This window comes from Aquila chrysaetos, chromosome 1, assembly GCF_900496995.4.
Source record: "Aquila chrysaetos chrysaetos chromosome 1, bAquChr1.4, whole genome shotgun sequence".
NCBI classification, from domain to species: domain Eukaryota; kingdom Metazoa; phylum Chordata; class Aves; order Accipitriformes; family Accipitridae; genus Aquila; species Aquila chrysaetos.
The window spans coordinates 19,406,606-19,426,729 of record NC_044004.1 but is presented as its reverse complement, the minus strand read 5'-3'; the positions used below and the strand labels follow the sequence as shown (position 1 = coordinate 19,426,729).

Sequence of the window (20,124 nt, the reverse complement as noted above, 5' to 3'; positions counted from 1 at the left end):
GGGTTTGGATCCTACTTACATTATAGCATCTATTCAATATTTAACAACGTTTAACAAGGAGTAGAAGGGAAACTATTTTATTTTCATTTTTATTAGCAGATTATTGCTTTGAAGCCTGTAAGCTTATTAATGCTGAGTAATGCGCCTAACTGATGACAGTCTTTTCAGAAGGGGGGTGAAATGACAGTTACACATTTTAGCAAAATTTTTAATGCAAGGTTGTATGAAAACTTCCATGCAAATACATATTTCTATAGCTTTACCTTTATTTTATTGAAAACTGACATCAGATATATAGAAAGTCAAGAGGTTTAAAAATTATATGAAACATTTATTTGGAGGCCAAACACTGAAAAAGTAGTGATGGAAATACATGTCAAAAAGAAACCTTGCACAACATATTTTACATATTTTTGAGCTGCTTACATTACTTTCTAAAATTTAGTGATGGGAGTGTATTTCAAAGTCAGTGTTCCGTCTGCAATTATATACTAGAAGAGCAGAAGAGGAGTGAGATCCCTGTATGAGTCTGCTAAATCCACACAGTATGGGGTTTTTTTTCCTTCACTCAAGGCAAAGAAAATAATGAAAATCAAGCATGAAAATCTTCAGGGCCTGACTGTTCTTTCTGCAGAAGTACAACTGGTGATATTTCAAGTTTTAATATAAAAAATTTCAGTGTCTAATTCTGGCTTAATTTGGGATTTATTGATAACCAAACCCAGAGACTTCTAAATAAAGAGCTTTGAGAGCATTCTCCTTTTAAGCACTTCCAAAAAGTTTTCCATAATAGGTATACAAACTAAGCTAACTAATGTTTGGTATTCTGCCAAAGCATTCTTGAAGTATGTCTACTTAAAGGAACAACCAGGTAAAGGGAAATAGTGTTTCTCCTCAGACTCCGAACTGAGTCTACAAACTGTATTTTCCCCAGTTATACTACTGACACTGAAGAGCTCTGACCCTGGACTGCAGTAGACTGGGGAGAGGGGCTTGCAGAGAACATCTCTGTGTATGAGAACAAATGGGGGATGTCCAACATGATAAACATCAGCCAAGCATCTGTGAATACCTGTGTTTGTCACACGCAACAGCAGAGCTTGGGGTAACTCAATGAACTGTCTGACAGAGGCAGGGATATAATACTACAACCTGCAGCTGTGTTGTTGTAGTAAGGTGACTCTGTGCCTGCTTGGATTTAGTGGTTACCAACAGCAAGCCAGCATGTGCCAGCAGTTATCATCACCTCCCTGTACTTGGAATGGCAAATAACCACAGTATTGCAGACATAGCTGAGGGCAACCAAATGCTTCCTCTTCCTTGACAACTGCTATAGCAAACAAAACATAACTGATGATGTCCCAATCCATTAAGGAAGGAGATGAAATGTGGTAGGTAGAAGACTCCGTGGCAGTGAGAAGAAAAAAAGAGAAGATATAAAGGTAGTGGCAGCATGGGAGTCCCTTGACAGAATTAGGGAGCAATCATTTCAGTGAAGGTGATGATAGCCCAGAAGAATGTGCAGAGATGTGAAACCTGAACTGACAAAAGCAAAGGACAAGAGTAAGCAAAGAAAAGAATCAGAATGAAAGACAGACAAAAATCGCTTAAAAGCTCCTATTTATCTCTCTGACCTGAGGACAAATGAAGGATTTGAAGTGCTGCCAAAGCTACCTTTGTTTACACATAAACACTGATAAGAATTTCTTTGCCTTCCCCTCTTTCCCACACTCTTCTTCTTAATATCTCGGACACAAAAAGTTAGTAATGAGTAGACTAGAAAGAATAGTAGAAAAATTAATTTTCAAAATTGAATGTACTAGTAGCAAATTTTATGAAGGGAAGGGAAACAACAGAAAAGGACAAAGTATAATTGTTTGCAATCTGGAAGCAAAGCGCATTCAATAAAGTTCAAGTTACTGCCTCACCTCAAGTAAAGCATTACCAGCACCAACAAGATTACCAACACTGATGGAGAATGAGGGGATTGAGGGAAAGAAAGTTCATTGTTTTTCAATTCAGAAAAAGAAGGAAGAATTGCAGAAAGAGGTAATATTTACAGTAGCTGCTACCCCAGCTATAGCAAGTAAGTTTTGGGAACAGCTTGCTCCCTTTTTTGCAGCTATATCTACTATAATAAAAGATATTGCCTCCCTCTACAAATCTTATCTTTCTTGAAATTACATAGGATGGCTTACTTTGCTGCCCTGGTGGGAGGTTCCACTCTCTTCCCTAGTGCCCTCGCCTTCCTCCAGATCTGGCACTCTTTTAACCCTTCCCTGAGTTGATTCAACTCAATAACCTGGCAGAAAACTAAACTCAAAAAAAGGTTAGCTTAGTTGTTGAGTTGAATCGGTTTACTGAACAATCAGGTGACTACCACAGGTGAAGCAAGAGAAAGGGCATATAACCTAAAGGTAGAGCGGTTGTCGGAAAGCTAGGAGGAACAGGACTTTCTGGTTTTTGAAGCAGATGTACAATGTAACTTTGTCCTTATATCCTTAGACCACTACAACTACAATAAAAGTAGTGATCTAATAAACTTGACAATGGTATATCGCAGTTCAAAAAAAACACACATGAAATTTGTTAAGTGACTCCTGTGGGACATATGTTTTGGATTAAGAGCTTTCCTGAATCAATGTAAGAAAATACATTTTTAAATCTTTGGCATGGAATGAAAGTTGCAGTAACTTGCATGAAAGAAGAGAGATGAGGCCTTTGAGAAGAGCCTTTTGCTTGGAGACTTCAAGCTTTTTGAAAACAGGTGAGGAACAATACGCCCTGGAACTACATTCACTGCAGAAGCAGACAAACTAAGAGAATATAAATCAACAGACAACAACACTTCAAGGTTTCAATAGTAGCAGTTTAAACAGAGGCATCATTTAAAATTGTAGGAGCTTTGCAACTGGGATCCATAGTTAGAGATCTTAGTAGGGGTGGTCTCAGTGTCGTGGAAAGAACAGAGCAGATGATAGTTCAGAAACATCAAGGGCAAGTAACATGCTTGAATCTATAAATTCGAAGGAAAGGAATTGGGTATGACATTAAGATGAAAAGGAGTGGCAAGAAATTTGTCTCTCCAGGATTATGGGAAAATCGAGAGTTAAGATGATCTGTGATCACAGTCACCAGAAGCAACAGTTCACCACTTCCATCATCATCTTTTGATTATGTGACCATCTGGGTTATCTCACTGATACAACTGGAGACTAATGGGGTCAAAACATATGCATTGTCACAAATGCAAGACAAGGGAGAGGAGCAAGTAGCTTCAGAAAAAACATGGGAATGTTCCCTTCAGTAAAGGGAAGGGAAGACCTGCCAGAAGAGGCAGCTGTATGCCCTATCTCCATGTTGATCCTAACACAGCACAAACTTTTTATGTAGCTGTGCAGTGAATCAGAATGTGTTATTGACGTAGCTGAAGGTTATGGGAAGGAAGTAGCCAAAGGGAAGAACTGTTTAACCCAGTACTACTTCTGAGGGAAAAAGTATCTTGGGCCCTGGTTTGATATAGTCAATCCAGCTTTAAAAATCCTGGTGCTAGATCAAAAATGATGGGGCTCCATGATACAAAGCACTGATCCAATACAAATTCACTCTGCAGTTTGAATTTGTTTCAAACAAAGCCCAAAACGGAAGAATTAACTTTACACTAGTGAGTTTTATGCTAATTAGATCTCTCTTCTCTTACAGTTGGCACAACAGCAGTGTAAGAGTACAAAGGCATTGTCAACTTTGTATTTTGTGTCCTGACCTAATTTAGTTCAAGTGTAATAGTGGCCTTGCATCTCACCCAGATCGGGTTGGTCCTGCTGAATGACTCAGTGGCATGCAAACCTAATATTAAAGTTCAAGGACCTGTGTCCTCTTTGCATTCTTGTCAACAATTTCAATAAGTGGGACATGTTCTATCTTCATTTGTAAGAGGCCATACAATCAAGGAGAGAAAACATGATGGTGGGTAAAGGGTATCTACAACATGCCCAGGTAATTGTGATGTTATTACTGTAACCTTGTTCTATTTCCCCCAATCCACAATTCCTATGGTTTGCCTGTATCTTTCCTTAGGTTACATTTAAAACTGGGTTGCAACCTGAGTCTTCAGCATTATTCAAGGACTCCTTAGGTTAAAGACTTTGTAAGACTCATTTTGGCAGCTGTTCTTGCCAATGCCTAAAATTGCATTTCTGCATAATAACAGGTATTTTGCAGGGTGTTATTTGCCAGTGCTCTTCTGTAAGGATGGGGCATTGTGAATTCTTGGTTAGGGATCAGAACTTCCTATGGGTTCTGCAAAGTCTCTCTTAACGTTTTTAAAGTAGGTGCTGCCAGTTCTTGTAATTTGATTGCGAGTTAGGCTAAGAGTTATTTTATTATCCTTACACCTACCAGAGGGAAAGAACATACCGAGAATTTCAGCTGTCATTGGCACAAAGGCATTTATGCCTGGCTGTCCTGGCTGCAGAGAAATGTGAGAACATGACCTAACTACACCCAGAAAAGCAGTCCCAAGTATGCAATGAAAAGACACATTGTAGGCAGATGGGTTTTTTTTCACATATGAGGTTATTGAAATAACTTTAACCATCCTTTGGCTCTTTGGCTGTCAAGTGGGAATAACAGGGTTACCTCATTTTACAGGGAGGATTTGAGGGCAAATGTCTTACAGGCACAAGATGCTTGGCGTTAGGAGTACTGAAACCCACTCAGCACCTAGGCAGGGGAACGGCGACAGTCCCTCCTGCACGACCAACGATTTGGAGCTGGGGGCAAGGGGAAAGGCACTTTTGTAGAGGAGCGGGAACCAAACCGCTCCACCCTGCTACTGCGAGGGGGACAGGGCCCACGAAGTGTCAAAGGGACGCTCGGCTCTACAGGATGCTGGGGGGGGGGGCAAAGACACCGGCCATCGGGGATCAGGCTACGGCCCGGGCAAAGAGCGCCCGCTGGAGGAGGCCGCGGGAGGAAGGCCCCGACCGCTCGCAGTGCCGCCGCCGCGGGGAGCGGCAGGACCGAGGGCAGGCCCAGCGCTGCCTACGGCCTTGCCGAGGGCGCGGCGGCGGAACGGGCCAGGGTTTCCCCGTCGGGAAGGCGCTTTCCCCCCCCTCGCCGGGGAGCAGCACCTCCCCGCCGCGACCCCCACCGGGCGACGCGCATGCGCGGTGGCGGCCGCCGCCACCGCGGCGCTTGCGCAGTGGGGCCTAGGCCCGGCGGGCACCCTCGCTGCCGCGGGGCTCCGGCACCGGCGGAAGGCGGCGCTGCTGCCGTCGCTGCGCGAAGCCCGCCCGGCCCCGACACAAAGACGAGGACGGCCGCGGCTCCTGCCCGCCCGCAGCCCACCGCCCCCGCGGCACCACATGGCGGCAGCGCTGCGGCCGCGCCTGGCGCCGCCCCCGCGGAGCTAGGCCAGGGCCGAACCGCGCCCCCTTCCCCCCTCCCCTCCCCGGCCCCGCTCGTTCGTCTCCCGCCCGGCCCCGTCCGTCCCCGCCGTCTGCGGGAGGAGCGGAGCAGGGCCCTGCACAGCCCCGCCATGCTGTCCCCCGGCCGCCGCGCTGCCTGCCGCCCACCGCGCCGCCGCCGTCGTCGGCCGGCGGGGCTCCTGCCCGCTCTCCTGCTCCTGACGGCGCTGGGGGGCGGCGGCGCCGCGCTACCCCCGGGCTGTAAGTACGACGGTCGCCCCAAGAGCGCCGGCAAAGCGTCGGCGGCCACCGGCGGCCCGGTGGAGGTGAAGGTAGTTTGCAGCAACCTGGAGCTCGTTCAGGTCCTGCCTCCCGAGGCGCTGCCTAACCGGACGGTCACCCTGTGAGTACCGGACCCGGTGGGGGGTGGGCGGCCTTGGTGCGACGTGGACGGGGTGGGGGGAGCGCCGGCCTGAGGTAAAATGGGGTCAGGGGCGGGGGGGGAAGCGTGGTTGACTCTGCTGCTGGGGGAGGCCCCAGAGGCGGATTTTTTGGGGGGCTGTGCTTTTCATGTTTTCCCTTAGCTTCCCGGGGTGGTGATTTGGGGGGGGTGGCGGGGGTCCCGTTACTCACCGGTGGGGCGGGCTGCCCGCGCAGCCCCCCCGCGCCGCCGCCCGCCCCACGGAGCAGCATCCCCACACCTCCCCTTGCTCCTTCCTCCCCCTTGGGGCTGCTCTCCATCAAAGGGTTCACCCTGGTCGGAAAGCTTAGGTGTTCCTTTATTAAAAGTAATTCCGCTTTTTTTTGTTGTTTTGTTTTAACTTCCCTAAATTTATTTATTTTAATCTCAGGAGAAGCTCAGCTTTGGAGTGTCGCGCTTTGAGGTAGTTCTAACAACCAAACGCAAATAGAGAGCGTGAGCCGCTCAGCATGCAGTATGCTAGGTGGGCCTGAAGTTTTGCGGTAGCAAACAGCAAGTTGTTTGTTGCAGGTCATGATAAAACCAGCCAAAGGGATTTATTTTGTTTCTTCTTTGGAAAAAAGGTCAGTTTACTTCCATGTAGCAGTAGGCGTGCTCTTTTTAAGTGGAGGCAATCCTAGCTCATCTATTTGAATAACAAGTTTCAAACAGGATGTGCAACTTACTCTAAAGTAAGAAATATGTTGCTATTTACTTAGACGTGAGTGTGCACATGTAAAGAAAAGATTTGCAAGTTGTTTTTCTTCCCGAGACATTAATCGGTCACTCTAGCAAAGAAGTTTGTAGAATAGTTTGGGTTGGAAGTGAGCTTTAAAGATCACCTAGTCCAACCCCCCTGACATGGGCAAGGACGTTTGCAGCACTGGATTTCATCCGTTGATGGCCCTAGAAGGGGAAACCTGTCCCCTCTTTAGAGACTGTGATGGGTTGACCCTGGCTGGTTGCCAGGTGCCCACCAAAGCCGTTCTATCACTCCCCCTCCTCAGCTGGACAGGGGAGAGAAAATATAACAAAGAGCTTGTGGGTCAAGATAAGGACAGGGGAGATATCACTCATCACTTACCGTCACGGGCAAAACAGACTCAACTTGGGGAAATTAACTTGCTTTATTACAAATCAACCAGAGTAGGGTAATGAGAAAAAAAACCCGAATCTCAGAACACCTTCCCTCCACCCCTCCCTTCTTCCCGGGCTCAACTTCACTCCCGGCTTCTCTACCTACCCCCCGCAGCGGCACAGGGGGACGGGGATGGGGTTTACGGTCAGTTCATCACACGTTGTTTTCTGCCGCTTCATCCTCCTCAGGGGGAGGACTCATCACACTCTTCCCTGCTCCAACGTGGGGTCCCACCCACGGGAGACAGTCCTCCACGAACTTCTCCAACGTGGGCCCTTCCCACGGGCTGCAGTTCTTCACGAACTGCTCCAGCATGGGTCCTTTCCAAGGTGTGCAGTCCTTCAGGAGCACACTGCTCCAGCGTGGGTCCCCCACGGGGTCACAAGTCCTGCCAGAAAACCTGCTCTGTGGGCTCCTCTCTCCACAGATCCGCAGGTCCTGCCAGGAACCTGCTCCAGCGCAGGGTTCCCACGGGGTCACAGCCTCCTTCGGGAAACCCACCTGCTCCGGCGTGGGGTCCTCCACGGGCTACAGGTGGATATCTGCTCCACCGTGGACCTCCATGGACTGCAGGGGGACAGCCTGCCTCACCATGGTCTTCACCACGGGCCGCAGGGGAATCTCTGCTCTGGCGCCTGGAGCATCTCCTCCCCCTCCTTCTTCACTGACCTTGGTGTCCGCAGAGTTGTTTCTCTTACATGTTCTCACTCCTCTCTCCAGCTGCCGAATCTGCCTGTCCCAACTTTTTTTCCTTCTTAAAAATGTTATCACAGAGGCGTTACCGCTATCACTAATTGGCTCGGCCTTGGCCGGCGGCGGGTCCGTCTCAGAGCTGGTATTGGCTTTCTCTTGAACACAGGGGAAGCTTCTAGCAGCTTCTTACAGAAGCCACCCCTGTAACCCCCCCCCGCTACCAAAACCTTGCCAACAAAACCAATACAGAGACCCTTAAAGTGCCTGTGCTACCATGGGAAGACACAAGTGCAACCAAGTAGTGTGCAAGAAAATTGGTTAAAAGAAACTGAATTATGGGGTCCAGCTTAAGATATTTATCTACTTAACTGGAAATCACAGGTTTGAAAGATCTACCAATAATCCAAGTTTAATAAGCACAGAATGTATATAGTTCTGTCATGAGAACAACAATCTGACTGCTGCTTTTGCGAACATTGACAGTACTGAAACACCAAGGAAGGGCTTCCTTCAGGAAGTCCTAGTGTGGTGTGGACCCGGACAGCAGCAGATACATGGATGTCGACCTATGAGAAAAGGGAAAGCCAAAAAAAGGGAGGTGATTAAGGCTAAAGTAGTTGTTCTTGCTTGGCAGTCTGCAAGGGTTCAGAGAGTATTTCTAAATTACCTGTGAGAAGTGACCAGAAATATTCATATGTGAAGTTTCTGAAGTAGAAAAGAAAGCTAAAAGTAGAAGGTGACTGCTGCTTGATCAACAAATCCATTTTAGTCTTTTTTTAGCCTCCAATGCTTTACAGCTGATTAACTTAAAAATAGAGTATTATCCATTAAAATTTTGATAAAAGTAGATGTTAGTACAGTTGATACGCTGAAGTTGACTGTGGGGGTCTTTTAGTTCAAAAAACTTGGAGTCACAGCTCTGCTGTGAAAGACAAGCAGATATCAAACACAGCAGCCTTGCTGTGAATGGACCTTTGTTCATAATTGTAGTGACAGAAGAATTTGGAAGAATGGTTCATCTTTCATCTTTGTTTTCATACTCCTTCATTATCTAGAGTGTATCTAGAGCATATCTACATACACTAATCAGTTGCTTTCAGTTTTAACTGGCCTTTGAAGTTAATGATAACTTCCGAAACATTTGTTTTTCCCTTTTAATAAACGTAGCAAGAAACAATGTGATTTTTTTCATTGTTACGTGTAGTAACTATCATAACTGTGTTGATACAATTAATATGAACACACACTTTGAAATTTTACTTAAATATGAGGCAAAGATTATTAAACCAATGCTGCTTTTTCTAACAGAGTGGGCACAATAACTGTTGTGGTTCAGGATCTTTCAAGTTTTTTGACTCTTGAGGCATGACTTTCATATCTCTGAGACAGTTTGGTTTTGTGGTTGGGGTTTTTTTGGGGGGGTGTGTGTGTGGTGTTATGGTTGTTTTTTTTTTTTTTTTTAATTTGAATCCATTTTAACCTGGTTAGAAATTTTTGGTGATTTATGGGGTGTGTTGCCAAGTGCCACTTCATTAACATGTTGATTAGTAGTGGCTGGGTTAATTGTTATCTAATCTTTTGCCAAAAATTACTTTCTTTTCCAAGCTGATACATAGAATTGCAGCACTTGGTGGATAGTGGAAGGTTGTCTGATTAGAGTCAAACTGCCCTGAGTTATCTTGAATCTTGATTCTTGTGGGATTCTTCTATTAAGATAAGTACTAGTTCTGTTATATCTTTGTGGATTAGTGGATCACTGCAGAGATAAGTAGCTGAATATAGATCACTGTTGTGTAGGTCAGCTGCATTTTAATTCAGTTAATTTTCTTTTATGTTGACTCTTTGCGCAAACTGATTTTAAATATGAGTACCTATATAGTTTTATATAACTTTGGGGGTTTTGAGGGAGCTAAGAATGACTCGAATGAAGTGATTATATCAATTTTAGAAATACTGATTCCATCCTTATCATTGATTAAACTCTTAGACTTTCAGTAGATCAGCTGCTGTGCACTTAGCATTTACAATTTTTTTTTCCCCAATGAGATACTTTTGAAGACAAAAATCTCTAACAAGTGAGGAAATAAGGGAAATAGTGGAAATTAGGATAAACTAGTAGCATCTGAGGATGCTGGCCAGGTTCTTTCATTCTTGCACACAATTGTAGTTAGTGGTTAACAATGATATTGATAGGTTGGGGAAAGTCACTTAGTTTACAAAATGCCTTGGCCTGTTTTTGCCACAAAACATTTTATTGTCCTAGTAATTTAGGTCAGTAGTATTTAGAACCTTTAGTAACAATTCAGAAAAAATATCCTAACTTGATTTCAATTGATAAGAGAAAAAATAAGTTTGTTTCATGATTGAGGAAGGAAGCAAACACTGGAGGAGGACTATTAATGGGAGAATAAGTAATATTTGGGATTTCTGGCAGTACTGTAAATTGAGATTCCTTTAGAATCCAGGTGGCATTAGCTGGTGCTTTACTGAGCAGTTAGGTCAAATTCCAAGGTGAATTCAAGTTTAGTTATAGCTAAGGAAGGGACTTTTTTGTAGCCTTATATAATAAAACCTGATTGGGATACAAATGAAGGATGTATCTACATGAACACCATAGATGGCTTTGACCTTTGTAGTTTAACCAGCCAGATGAGATGCTTTTGGTGTGAAGATAACGTTACTGGGTGAATGTGACTCGGTGCTTTGTCTGACATGCTCTGTATTTCAGTAGATACTGAAGCTGTGGCCGCGATTTACATTTAAGTGAGGAATGCACTATACTCTTGTAATAGAAGTCTGAGATAAGATATCCATTGGTGTTGTGTTTCTTTGATGCAAGCTCAAATGATGTCATAACTTGGTGGGTATTAGCCATTACTTCGTTCTTCAGAAGATAATGTGTAATCCTACTGAAGACAATCCCGTGAAGTTGTAGTCCTTGTTATTTATTGAAAATTTTGGTTACCCGTTACGCATAGGTTATTCTATAGGAATAAGAATCTAAATAAATGGAGGAAAAGCATATATACTCAGTAAAGAATCATGTTTCTGAATCACGAGCCTTACTGCAAACAACTTTGCTTACCCACATATCCTGATAGGAACATATGAGTATCAGTGTTTGCACTTACAAGTGTTAGAATTTACAAGCCAGAGCATTAGCCTGGATTTGTGTTCAGAACTGTTCAAAGATATGCTTAACTGGGTTGCTGTTGAGAAACGTCTTAAAATGTCACAGTTTTTGTCCAGCTTCTAAATATAATCATGTCAAACTACATCCATGAGTAGTCCATCAGTAGTTTTAGCTAAGCAGCTGAAAGGCATACTTGGCCTTCCAGATACCTGCACAGCCTCTCCGTTTGTAACACAAATTCCTAAATTCCAAAAGTTTCAAAGCAAAACCTCACTCAAGTGACTACTCAATACAAGTAGTCACTTGTATTACAATGTGTGATTACATTGTAATTACCGTAATTATATGAGTAATTTTTTCCTTCTTACAGAAAAAGGACTTCAAGTTTTAATATTTGTTTTCATTTTATGTATTGATTTATTTTTAATATTATTTTCTTTTTTTGAGGCGTGATCTGATGCTTTGCTAAATTTTTTTCATTTCCTTTGGTGGGCTGACCCTGTCTGGATGCCAGGTGCCCACCAAAGCTGCTTTATCACTCCCTCTCCTCAACTGGACAGGGGAGAGAAAATACAACAAAAAGGCTTGTGGGTTGAGTTAAGGACTGGGTGAGATCACTCAGCAGTTAGTGTCGCGGGCAAAACAGACTCAACTTGGCAAAATTAGTTTAATTTATTACCAATCAAATCAGAGTAGGGTAATGAGAAATAAAACCAAATCTCAAAACACCTTCCCCCCACCCCTCCCTTCTTCCCGGTCTTAACTTTACTCCTGGTTTTCTCTACCTCCTCCCCTGCAGCAGCCCAGGGGAATGGGGAATGGGTGTTGTGGTCACATCAGACGTTGTTTCTGCCATTCCTTCCTCCTCAGGGGGAGGACTCCTCACACTTTTCCCCTGTTCCAGTGTGGGGTCCTTCCCACGGTCTGCAGTCCTTCAGGCACAGACTGCTCCAGCATGGGTCCCCCATGGGGTCACAAGTCCTGCCAGGAGCCTGCTCCAGCACGGGCTTCCCACGGGGTCACAGCCTCCTTTGGGCACCCACCTGCTCTGGCGTGGGGTCCTCCCTGGGCTGCAGGTGGATATCTGCTCCACCGGGGACCTCCATGGGCTGCAGGGGGACAGCCTGCCTCACCATGGTCTTCCCCACAGGCTGCAGGGGAATCTCTGCTCCAGCGCCTGGAGCACCTCTTCCCCCTCCTTCTTCATTGACCTGGGGGTCTGCAGGTTTGTTTCTCTCATGTATTCTCACTTATCTGTCCAGCTGAAGTTGCCAGTTTTGGCTTTTTATTCCCCATTCTTACATATGTTATCGCAGAGGCGCTACCACTGTTACTGATGGGCTTGGCCTTGGCCGGCGATGGGTCCATCTTGGAGCCGGCTGGTATTGGCTCTGTCAGACATAGGGGAAGCTTCTGGCAGCTTCGCACAGAATCCACCCCCGTAGCCTCCCCGCTACCAAAACCTTGCCATGCAAACCCAATACACCTTTGTTTTATTTAGTTGGGCCTTTCTTTATTACACGTTTGGAAAAAAGTGTTTACCAAAACATTGACAAACAGAAAGTATAGGCATAGTAAATGTCTTCTGTGGAAATTTGCCTCTTCTTTTAAAGTACATTTCCATTATTAACTGGAGGGTGCTCTTGACAGCTAATCCCTTTTTAGTTAAAACAGTCTAAAATAGACAATTTTAAGTATTCAGTACTAATAACTTGGGCAGTGTTAATATTTTTTTGAAGACACAAAGGGCTAATAACTCCCATTAAAACTTACCTTAAAATTTTCTTCAGTCGTGGATACATGGACTATGCAAAATATATTTTACTCATGAACACATGGCAGTACAGAGACAGTACTTGAGAATTGTCATATCCACAATTTAGTAATTCACAAGTATTTGTACATGCCTTTTTACCAGTGGCATCTGACTCCTAAAATCATTAGTGAAGTTTCATTTTCTGATAGGCTTCTATTCTGGTAGACCTATTCAGTATAAATCTGTCAGATTTTGTGCACGTCTTTTACCTTGTTGAGAAGACAGCAATCCACACTCGAAATCAGATTCATGCTTTGCAGTATGCCCTGTTCCAACACTGATTCATTATTGTGGGGTTATTATTATAGCATATTGAATACATACATTCATCTTTTATGATTGTGTACACTTTTGTGTGTATATGAGTATTGCAAGAAAATTCTGAGGTCACAATTTGAACAGTGTTTTCTTCTAAATTGCAGTATTTTGTACTACCCAAGTAACTATTCAGCTTTGGAAGACCTCGTGTTACGTTGTTAATGCGTATCCAGTGGGATACCCAGTCAGGTTTGAATAGTGTTCTCTTGTTTCTTTTCGTGTTGCAGTAATGGCTTTAACATACATACATGGTGCGTTGTAATTGGTAGTAGCCTTCATGCAATAATGATTGTATCAATGCATGCTGATTTTTTTCCTAAAGATTATTCTTCTATATAAGCATTTTTTTAAATTGTTTTAGGTGCCTTTCACAATGAGATTATTGTAGTTTTGATTAAATACATGAAGTAATTAGAAATATGGCTTCTGTACCATAGATAAAACTGTAGGCAGTTGTTACAAGCCTGGGGCTTAGATTTTGAATGAGAGCTATGTATTGATTACTGCTGAGTTGAAAATAAGGGAGGAGGACAGCAATAAGTTCTGCAAAATTCTGGAGAGCAAATTAAAATTTTTATAATGAGTACAAATTAATTTTTGTAATTCTCTGAGCCACAATATTAATGTAGAATTGCCCAATACCTTTATTCCCATGAAGATATCCATATAAGCAGTGCCCTTTATGTGTTCATTAAGCGAGTATTAAATGTTCAATGCGTTATGCTTTAGGTAGCCTTAAGAAGAGAGATTTTCATCTTCAGGACTAATTCTTTTTTCTTCTATTGTTGTCTTTTATTGATCAGTAGTACTCCTGTTTTTGTTTCAGTCCAGCAAAGTATTGAAATTTGAAAGTTAATGCCAAGAGTTAAAGAAATAGAACTAGAATTTGTGTTGCAGTGATGAAAAATGAGTAACTACATGTGTCTCATTCATTTCTGCTTGCAGTTTGTTCATGTTTCAGAGGTTATTTTTGTAATTTAAAACAAGTATGGAGCTGCAAGGTTAGATTTTTCAGAATTTAATTGTTCCCATATGTACTTTGCATGGGCCAGATATGTTGCAGGTTGTATTGGTTTTGTGTGGCAAGGTTTTGGTAGTGGGGGGGGGGTTACAGGGGTGGCTTCTGTAAGAAGCTGCTGGAAGCTTCCCCTGTGTTCGAGAGAGAGAGCCAATACCAGCCGGCTCTAAGACAGACCCGCTGCCGGCCAAGGCCGAGCCAATCAGCGATAGTGGTAACGCCTCTGTGATAACATTTTTAAGAAGGAAAAAGTTGGGACAGGCAGAAAACAGCAGCCGGAGAGAGGAGTGAGAACATGTAAGAGAAACAACCCTGCGGACACCAAGGTCAGTGAAGAAGGAGGGGGAGGAGATGCTCCAGGCGCCGGAGCAGAGATTCCCCTGCAGCCTGTGGTGAAGACCATGGTGAGGCAGGCTGTCCCCCTGCAGTCCATGGAGGTCCATGGTGGAGCAGATATCCACCTGTAGCCCATGGAGGACCCCATGCCAGAGCAGGTGGGTTTCCCGAAGGAGGCTGTGACCCCATAGGAACCCTGCGCTGGAGCAGGCTCCTGGCAGGACCTGCGGATCTGTGGAGAGAGGAGCCCACAGAGCAGGTTTTCTGGCAGGACTTGTGACCCCGTGGGGGACCCATGCTGGAGCAGTCTGTGCTCCAAGGACTGCACACCGTGGAAAGGACCCATGCTGGAGCAGTTCGTGAAGAACTGCAGCCCGTGGGAAGGACCCACATTGGAGAAGTTCGTGGAGGACTGTCTCCCGTGGGTGGGACCCCACGTTGGAGCAGGGGAAGAGTGTGATGAGTCCTGCCCCTGAGGAGGATGAAGCGGCAGAAAATAATGTGTGATGAACTGACCGTAAACCCCATCCCCGTCCCCCTGTGCCGCTGCGGGGGGTAGGTAGAGAATCCAGGAGTGAAGTTGTGCCCGGGAAGAAGGGAGGGGTGGAGGGAAGGTGTTCTGAGATTTGGTTTTATTTCTCATTAGTCTGGTCTGGTTGATTTGTAATAAAGTGAGTTATTTTTCCCCAAGCTGAGTCTGTTTTGCCCGTGACGGTAATTGGTGAGTGATCTCTTCTGTCCTTATCTTGACCCACAAGCTCTTTGTTATATTTTCTCTCCCCTGTCCAGCTGAGGAGGGGGAGTGATAGAACGGCTTTGGTGGGCACCTGGCATCCAGCCAGGATCAACCCATCACACAGGTCCATGAACATTTGTCATTACTTCCTTTAGTCTGTATCTTCACTGTAATAGTATCTATAACTCTTGACTCTCTACAGTTTAAATGCTTTCTTTGTACCAGTAGTTAATCCATTAAGATTCAAAACAGTTGAGCATTTCTTTTCATTAGTAATAATAAATTGTTTTAAATTTAAGAACTTCAGATAACTATGTTTTAGTGAGTTTTCCTTTCTGCAGTGAGATAATTAATGAATTTTAAATATTAATTTGTAAAATCTTAAATACTCTATTAAATATCTTTAGTCTTTTAACACAGTAAATAGGTGAGAATTTTATTTGCACCTTTGGATTTCACTGTTGGACTGTTTAGCAGTGAAAACTGCAATGTCTTGTTGCCTTTAGAACACTACAGTGGGACAGATCGTATCTTTTAATTAGTTTATGTGCATTACTGTGTGGTGACTCCTCCTTTGGTAATGACACAGGGCATGTCCAGTGGTGCAGTACAGTACTGTCCTGCAGATCTCCAAGCTGCCTTAGAGTGAATGGGATGCCAGTGCACTGCAGTACAGAGCAGCTAGGTCCCAAAGTAGCATAGTTGCCTTGGTGGTATGTGTGGTCCAAGCTAGTCAGCCAGTTTTGGCAGGGCTGCAGAGTTGTCCTTGACCTTTTTGGCAAGGCAGACCAACTAAGAGCTTTTTTGGGGGAAAAAACCCAAACAAACCAAACATAATAAATGCAGATTGATTAAAGATGTTTAAGAAATAGGCAGCTTAATTCCACAATTCTGTCTGCACTGGACAGTGTATTCTAGGATTCATCCAGACAAGTCTCCAGCATTACAGCTCTAGGTGGCTGTGGGCTGTGCCATCTTCAGGTGCTTTGTCCAAGAGTACAATGTGTGTGCTGTGCTAGGTCAGTTCAATCTAGGGAAAAAAAGAGTCTTTGAGGTAGAGGGAGGGAGGTTAGGGTCTAGACACAGAGTGAAGAAGGGCAGGGAGAATGGATTAAATGGTAGAAACTACTACTGGGAGTCGGGGAGGAGTTGAGATGGGAGTGTGTGTTTCTTTGAATGGATGTGTTTGTTACGGAGGTGGGAGATCAGAAGGACTTCAGAGGGAATGGAGGCAGCACAGATAAGGTGCTGAAGGGTGAGTGTAACTGGCTTAGTGCGAGATGGGCAAGAATTCTCAGAAATTCAGCAGCTACCCACAAAATCAGTAAAGGCAGGATTAGTGACCGGATGCCAGTAGGAGAAGATGGATCATACAAGGAAATGGTAGTGGTGTAACACAGTCTGTGAAGACTCTTCTGGTACGGTCCACATGGTGTGCTATTTCCATCTGAGGAGACGAACATACAGGCTTCTTTCTGTCAGATACAAGAACTCGTTATTAGCCCATGTTGTTATAGAATAGGTTTTACCTTGAAACTTAGGATCAGGCAGAGTTTGCAAGTTATGCTCAGATTTCTAAAAGCATCCTGTAAGACATCCCAAATGACTGATTCTAATACCTCAAACTGTTGTTTTATGATAACAGCCTCTGGTGTTAACAGGAATTTAAACCAATTCTCAAAATTGTGTGTTGATGGGCTCATTAGTTTCCATAGGTTGCAGTGAGCTGACCTTACAGCTCTGTGCTGGAGAAGGGAGATCCCCTTCCACCCTCTCTCGGTGCTTCTGACACAGGGATGATCAAGAGCAAGGGCAGGGGAGAGGAGATCTCCCCTGCTGAGAGTTACATCCAGATCCAGCTGCCTGTAAAACTGTACCCTGAATTGGAGCTGTTTTTTCCTGTCCCTTGCTGCTGTACTAGCATTTGTCTGGCTTCGTGCCTGGTCAGTTCAGGGAGCTAAACTATCCAAAAACTGTTGACTTCTGTAGGATTAGGCTATAAATTTTTGTGAAAATGTATCTTCGTGTGCCAGCAGTTGACGGGAGGTGCTTGCTAACGTGTCTAGACAAAGCACTTTCTAGAGAGCACAGACACCTGATAGGAAATATAAATACATGTGAGACTGGGCGTGGCAGTATATACTATAATTAATACCACTGTGATATGACACATAGAATGTATTGGCTATATCAGCTTAAGTTAGGCGAGTCTGGCTAGCCATCTGTGTGTGTGCAGTATTTCTTGTGAAGGGAGTTACTCTTTTATGTGTATGTATGGAGGTTGGAGGGGTAGGGTAAACTTGGACTGAACCACAAGTCAGTGAGAATCCTAAAAAGTGTACATGTGGTGGATAAGAAGTGGGAAACTCAGGAGGGAGCAGAAGGAAGAGGAGGAAGACAGGAGGGTTACTACAGAAAAAGTCAATCATCATCTCTTAAACTAATGCAGATGCTACAGATAGGAAGAGGTGGGGAGAGACAACTTGGAGGAAGCTTCCCAGAATGTAATGGTCAGAAGGGTTAGGTTACCAATGCTTTTGGTTAGCTTTAGAAACAGCAACTCAGAGTTAGTGCTGGAAGAAATTGGATGTTGCTGTGTCCTCTTAATTTTCTCTTAGGTAGGCTTTCCAACCCAGGATAGGTGCTAGAAAGAGAGGTTTGGTTGGTAAGGCCATAATTTCACAAGAATTTCTTTTGATAGTAGTATCATTTTCAGCAGCATTGCTACTCATTCTTGCATTCTGTTTTGCCTCTCAGTTCTGTCCTTTTTCTGGGATGATTTTTATTTAGTGCTTTTACATAGGAAATTCACTGAGGTACTTCAGTGATTGGCACTGTATTTCACTAGAAATAAAGAATTTCTGTCCTTAAAGAACAGTTTATCCTTAAAGAAAGGCAAGAAATAAAGCATGTGGCCACATACTGAATATAAAGAAAAAAAATATCTTTAAATAGCAGTGCGCGAAGTGAGCATTGTTGCTTGAATGCTGCAGAGATTGTATAGAAACAAAAGTCTGTCATTATAGCATATGAAGTTAGCACATTCCCAGTTAAAAATGAAGTGATATAGACACAGTTTTAATTCTGTAATTTCATTACTTCTGAGTGTTTTAGTTTACAGTCTTAATATTGTTTAATATGCATAATAATGAAATAGCACAGGAAGTCTTTTATCTGTTGCAAACTTATATTTTGCAAATGTTTCATTGCTAAGCTTCCTCAATTATAATGTTATTGTTAAATTGGAAAATAGTCTCCTTTTGTTAGGGGCTTTGAAAAGATTCATAATTCTTTCTCTATATAGCTTGGGGAGTGTTTTCATTTCAGGGTTACTTTTAAGGAAGTACTACTGTTCATGTTCTGCTCAGTCCATTACTTCTTTCCCTTTGACACCAGTAACTCACTAGAAGGCAAAATACTGACTGTTGAAAAATACTGGGTTTTATATCCTTGTTAAATCACAGCTTCTACAAGATAAACTTCAAAAAATGGTTTGGTTTTTTTTTTTGCATGTTCACGGCTTTCAGCAGAAAGCATTTTTCTTACTTGTACAGATGGTTATTTTAGTCCAATTTTTGCTGGTGGCCGCTTTCCCAGTCCTTAGAGTATACTGCCATCATCATGAAATGATCTGATTTATTTTCTATTTCCTGGCTCTCTATTTGGGTCTGTTAAAACATGTTCTGGAAGCTACTTCAGCATTCACCTAGAAGTTACGCTGTGTCCCAGTCTTTACACAGGCTTCCTGGAGGCCATTTTGACTATTTTGTAATAGTGTTAATGGATGTGCGTGTGTTTTAATAGTATCCTATGAAAAGTTTCATTTGTGAAGTTTGGAGATGCATTCTAAATTCCTGTCTAGTTGACTGCTGTCTTAGTGATGGTTGTTTTATAGCTGACAAACCAAAATTGTTTCATAGAACAAAACTTTTTTCACTTGGTGCTTATCACCTTATTCTAATGGTAAAAAGAAATCAAGCCTTCATTCCCCCCCCCCCACCCCCCCCGCTGTATCAAAAAGAAAAGGATGATTACATCACCTTTATAATCTGTTGCTAAAACTCTTTGTAGTGGAAAAGACAGACTTTGGGTTTGACTGCATAGTTATGTTTTGCATGCTAGCAACTGGGCATCTATTGCTAAAGGGCTTGCCAATAAGTTAGAGCCAGAGTTGAGTTTCTTTGCAGAGTTTTGCCAAATTCTTCTGCCACTTCATGGCGCAAAATGCAAACAGGGCTTTCAGATCCAAATTATGTTCAACATAGTAACATTTCAGCAATGTTCTTGGAATGGGTGAAGCCCATTGGGTGGGTTTTAGCCCAGCTGGGGTAGGTTTTAGGTTTTTTTGGGGGGTGGTGGTATCTTTTTTTTTCTTGAGCTACAGATCACCTCTTTGTCTCTACAACCATTCTGCTCAGTCAAAGGAGAGGGAAATGCATTGCTTTAAGGTGACTTGAGACATTGTCCATAATGCTTTCTAGAACCTACTTTTCAGCTGCCTTTTCCTCCAAGTTTTTTGTGTTAATTCCTGTGGCTGTGTGTTTGCATGTGGTAGTTCCACATTTTATTTTCAGTTATGTAAGGGTTAGACAAGCAAAATGCCTTTGTTCCAAGCAGGTATTGTTGATCATTAAAAAAAAACAAACAAACAAACTGATCTGGAGCTTGTAAGACATACGGAGCAGCAATGATGTTAGGCTATGGAAACGCCTTCATGAAATCTCCAGGTATGTGATTTATGTTGCAAAGTCACTTGTTAAAGAAGAGTTGAACAAGATGGGAATGAGTGGAGATCTGTAGCTCTCTACTATTTTCCCTTTAAACTTCATAATGACAGAAAAGTTCATGTATTTTCAGCATTACTTGCCTCTTAGGAAAAATTATGGTCTTAAACTGGTAACTTAGAATTATTATTGATCACAAATAATTTTCTGTGTCTAAGTGGTACATAATAGTCCATCATTTCACTGTACATTAATGCACAGAAATTGTGAAAGTGACTATAAAACATCTACTGTGAGGTGAATGCTTTATCGTGTTTTGTCTTCTTATGCCACATCCCTTAACA

General features: G+C 43.3%; 1 protein-coding gene across 2 annotated transcripts in view; it reads left to right on the top strand.

The window, feature by feature from the left end:
* The first annotated feature begins 5,219 nt into the window (after positions 1-5,219).
* ADGRA3 (adhesion G protein-coupled receptor A3) overlaps positions 5,220-20,124 on the top strand; it is a 67,811-nt gene continuing 52,906 nt past the window's right edge. Inside the window, exon 1 of one of the 2 annotated variants that reach the window (XM_041124345.1) lies at positions 5,220-5,811. In XM_041124345.1, the coding sequence (XP_040980279.1) occupies positions 5,540-5,811 (272 nt within the window). In that variant the 5' untranslated portion in view covers positions 5,220-5,539. The remainder of the gene's footprint in view (positions 5,812-20,124) is intronic. The other variant, XM_030018644.2, reaches the window with a different exon arrangement.